At 39.2% G+C, this 4,956-nt stretch overlaps 1 protein-coding gene across 1 annotated transcript; it reads left to right on the top strand.

The window, feature by feature from the left end:
• The first annotated feature begins 2,108 nt into the window (after nt 1-2,108).
• On the top strand, nt 2,109-3,128 carry LOC114651003 (olfactory receptor 24-like). The gene has a single exon (XM_028800957.2). It carries the CDS (start codon nt 2,110-2,112, stop codon nt 3,094-3,096), a length of 987 nt encoding a protein of 328 aa, XP_028656790.2. The 5' UTR covers nt 2,109; the 3' UTR covers nt 3,097-3,128.
• Nucleotides 3,129-4,956: the final 1,828 nt, after the last annotated feature.

Below are 4,956 nucleotides of genomic sequence, written 5' to 3'. Positions count from 1 at the left end.
CAGAACAGTAGAATGAAATAAGATTAATAAACAGAAACTGGTAAAATATTCTGTCTTATCAAATTTATAAGTCAGTGGAACTGAAGAAGATGTGTACCTTGAATTGCCAAAGTTTTACACACTGAGCTTCATCCCAGTAGAGGAGAACATTCCACAGTAGACAGACCATCAATAGTCATAACTGGGATGAGCTGGACAAATGAGGACACCACATGAAGCAAAGGGGAAAATGCAAAAGTGTTCAGTGCTTTTATTAAAAACAAATCAAAAACAGTGTCCAAAGTGCAGTGCTCAAAGTTAGTAAATAAATAATCCATAAAAACATGTGCAAATGATGGAGGTTAAAAATTCAAAAACAAATCCATTCAAAACTAGTGAATGTGGAGGTTAACAATCCAATAAATAATTCCATTACAAATGACGTCAAAATACTGGCAGGAACAGTCCTCTTTAAAAGCCTGGTGCCTTTCCTTTTATCTGGCCGCTCCTCTGCTTATCCCTCATGGGCCTTGCAACAGAGGAATCGCCCTGTCAGCAGACGCAGCTGACCTTCTTCACGTCCTGTTGCTTTCCACCCCATGGCTACATACAGGCTTCTTCACCGGACCGAGACTCAGGTCCCCAATGTCCAGGGTGCTCATGCTGGGGCTCTCCACGACCCCCGCTGCCTTCCTGGCCTTATGCAATGTGCGAATTACTTTGATATGCAAAAAAAAAACAAACAAACAAATAAATAAATAAAATAAAACAAAACCCTTCCCAGAATGAAATGGTTCTCTGCCAAGCAATGACTCTAACAGTAGTCACACCACCCATTAAAGTGCCATTAAAGAGCCAGTATTTTTAAGAGTGTAGGTCTTTTCAGATAATCTAACTGCTAGAAATCATGATCAAATGTTTTGCCAAGTTTGTGAACATTAGATTACATTATATTAGATTAGATAAAATTAGATTAGATTCACTAATCCCATGGAAAATTCAGAGTTTCCAGTGAAATTAAAAACACTGAAAGTGTTCACTAGATTACGTCCAGATAAAAATGTAAGCAAATCCTGTCTCATAAAGTGCCCCCTCTCCCTTTTACGAGCCACGGTTGACCAAAAGATCTGTGCATGTCACATTTGCTCAAACTTAATATGCCCAATTGTTACATTTTCATTATAAATTCATTATATATGAAAACTTAAACTGAATTTATTTCCAGGCAGTCAGTCAGTCATCGTCCAACCTGCTATATCCTAACACAGGGTCTGCTGGAGCCAATCCCAGCCAGCACAGGGTGCAAGGCAGGAAACAAACCCTGGTTTGGTAGGGTGCCAGCCCACCACAGCACACACACACACACCAAGCATACACTAGGGACAATTTAGGATTTCCAATGCACCTAACCTGCATGTCTTTGGACTGTGGGAGGAAACTGGAGCACCCGTAGGAAACCCACGCAGATAAGGGGAGAACATGCAAACTCCATGCTGGAAGGACCCGGGAGGCGAACCCGGGTCTCCTTACTGCGAGGCAGCAGCGCTACCACTGCATCACCATGCCGCCCTGACCACAAATCATTTTACAATATTAATTTAATTATCAACAAATAACTCTCTTTTAATCTTGTGTGTGACTTAATCTTCTGAATGATATCCAGAGTCAAACCCACGCAGACATGGGGAGAACATGCAAACTCTACCGAGGGAGGACCCGGGAACCGAACCCAGGTTCGCAGCGCCACCGTGCCGCCCGTCATGATATAGTGCATCGTGAAATGTCGAACTCAGTAGATTTTATTCTTCTGAGATGTGCTTAGTAAAGACCAAAGAGCAAAGCTTTAGTCCATCTGCGAAATGACGTAAGATGCTAAAATGGCCCTAGGGATGCACTTACCTAATTTATAGAAGAAAAGAAAAATGCCTATAAGGAGGAGTTCTTAACAAACTAAATAAAAGGTACAGTCTGAGGTCTGCGCACTCAAACTTAGAGGTGGATATGTCCAAATAAGCTCCAGCTGTTCGTGTGTTAAAGGGTAGGTATATTATTGTAATTCTTTAATGTCTTATTAATACCGAGTTTTGTTTTTGCTCTCAATGTCTTTTCTTGTTAAACAGGTGGACCGCTATGAACTCGCAACAAGCAGCAGCAGCAGCAGCGGCAGGCGTCTCTAACGCAACAATCTTCAAACCTCTTGGATTTTACATCAGAGGTTTTTCTTCTCTGCAGCAAAATGATTATTATTTCATTTTTATGCTAGTGTTGTACATCTGTACGTTGCTGGCAAATATTTTGATCATGTCGATAATATGGTTTACAGAGAGCCTGCATACACCGAAGTACATTGCTGTTTTTAGTTTAGCCGTAGTGGATATAAGCTACAGCACAGCACTAATTCCGAAATCAGTTGATATTTTTATTTTTAACTCTAGGTTTGTCTTTTATGACCCTTGTTTAACTCAGATGTTTTTTGTACACTATTTTTCGGCAATGGAGTCGTTTGCGCTATCGGTTTTAGCTTATGACAGATTAATTGCTATATGCTTCCCTTTAAGAAGCAATACACTTAATACCAACAGAAGAATGATTTTAATTGTCACTATTTCGTGGACTGTTCCTTTTATTGTTGTCCTGTCAATGGTTTCTTTAATATCCCGCTTGTCCTTCTGCCGATCTACAACTGTAAACAGTTATTTTTGCGATCACGGGCCATTGTTTAAAAACGCATGCAACGACTACTCTGTCAATTGGTTCATGGCTGCATTCTACATTGTTGTATTATTCTTCATTCCTTTGTTCTTCATCTTGATGTCATATGTTTGCATCATAGTTTCCCTGCTGAAAATTGCTTCCAAAAACGGGAGAATGAAAGCATTTAAAACTTGTACGGCTCATTTAACCCTGGTAGCAATTTTCTATACTCCACTTCTGGTGACGTATATTATTGCATGGGTTAACGTGACGATCGACACAGATGCCAGAATTTATAACACGTCCCTGTCCTCGTGCATTCCTCCTCTGGTTAACCCCATAGTATACACTTTAAAAACAGAAGAAATCCTAGAACAAGTCAAAAGGTGCATCACAAAAAGAAAAATTGGTTTTACGCGTTAACATGCAATTTGCTGCTCACCCTCTGCAAACAAGCGTGCTTTCAAGAAACAAAACACTAGAAGATCAGAAGTATGCACTGTTTTGTCGTATAGTGGCCATCCTCTTTTTCATAAGCCTCCTTTCTTTCATCCGGTTGAAGATTTAGGTTACCAGGGGTAAAGGGAAACATAAAAGAATTTGCTCCCAGGGCCTTTGAATTCTGGAATCTTGCTTAATTCTAGTACGGATCCTGCTTTCGGAATTATTATTGTGTACTGTTAAGGGTAAATATTTTTATTTGAAGAAAAGTCGTGAATGACGTGTGTCCTGTTTACAACTGTCATCATATGATGTCTCTTAGCTTATTTTCTTCAATCTGAAAGTGACCTATGTTTTTGTACTTTCCTGCTGCAAACAACTTTTTAACCAGCATAATAAAGTTAATCTAATTTGGATTTGCCTATCCGAAGTCCCTGCCTTATTAACAAAATCTTCGTTAAGTTACTATTTTTTCAGTCCCACTTACTTTTAGAAATGATCGAATAACAATCTTCAATCATTATTGTTATACCGTACTTAAATTGATACTTTTTAGCTGCATTTTTAATGACTTGTGCTTTCCACTATAGCATTTCAAACGCATAACTTACTTCGAGTTATTTTTGGTCTGACTTTAACCAATAATCTAATAAAATGTTATTAAGTGGCAATATCTAAATGTACATACTAACCGACAATGAATAGCATTAAGTAATAAGAAACAGTGATGCAGACCTCACAAGCCGTTTACTGTCAACGTTGTAATTTTGCTGTATGTCAAAACCGCTCGTCTGTTTCTGGATCTAAGTAGCTGTGCCAATGTCGCAGCATCGGGCATATGGCAGGAACCCCAGTCTTCCAACACTTTTGGCACACGCTAATGCCGGGAGTCTTCAATCTACACTCGCACATCTCTGGGAGTGAACAGCAGCACAACACGGAGTGACCGTCTACGAGACAGGCCGCTAACAGCTGGAAGTCGAGCTCAGAACTATAACTGCTTGTTAAGAAAGGTGGCTCGTTACCGATGATCTGCTTCTGGGTAAAGTAGCCTACTGTTACAAAAAGTTTTAGTACTACATTTTTTCCTCCGACAACACGGTTTAGTAGGAGTTTTGCTTTTCGCTGTTCTCTGTAAAAGTTAACGGTGTCGATCGGTAGCTCATTTTTGTTTTGTGATTCGCACGGTGCAGTGAACACATTATTTTTCAAAAAAGGTATTAATAAAAGCATGTAACGACGTGACAGGCTAAAGAATGATAGCTTACTTACATTGAAACATCTTCGTCTTCCCGTGGATGCCAAGATAAATTCTAGTCCCCTTTAAACCTGCATTAGAATAAGCAGGCTCAGAAAATAAATAAGGAATGAATGTAAAGTATCGAGAGGCTAAACAAATAACATGTTTTCAGAATTATAAGATTATATACATTTTCATGTGCTAATGTTGTTTTATTTTTGTATCAAGCAAATTAAAAACATAATAGTGATTATTATATCATTAATAATCTAACCAGGCATGAGTGGCTATCGGTACTGTCACTTCCGGTTATCCGCTTTCTTTCTGTTTATCGTGCTGTCTGCCTGCAAATGAGAGACGTTAGTGACCATCTCTGCACCTTTGGTACACGTCTTCAGTTTCATGATTCTTCTAAATAACCTTCTAAGTAACCTCTGGGTTGGTGCCACATGTTAGACCTATACAGACATTCTTAATTTTTCCAAAGTGCAGAATCTGCAGCGCAGATAAGACCTGCTATAAAATTAATTTCACATTTCACGATATAATATATCATGGCTAAGCTTCAGAGCTCCTAATCATGGGTCTCAGAACCAACTTTA

Source organism: Erpetoichthys calabaricus, chromosome 4, assembly GCF_900747795.2.
Source record: "Erpetoichthys calabaricus chromosome 4, fErpCal1.3, whole genome shotgun sequence".
Classification (NCBI taxonomy): Eukaryota; Metazoa; Chordata; class Cladistia; order Polypteriformes; family Polypteridae; genus Erpetoichthys; species Erpetoichthys calabaricus.
This window is presented reverse-complemented; position numbering and strand designations above follow the sequence as displayed.

Excerpts from the sequence above, each read along its gene's own strand:
- LOC114651003 (XM_028800957.2), top strand. The coding sequence starts at position 2,110 with ATGAACTCGCAACAAGCAGCAGCAGCAGCAGCGGCAGGCGTCTCTAAC.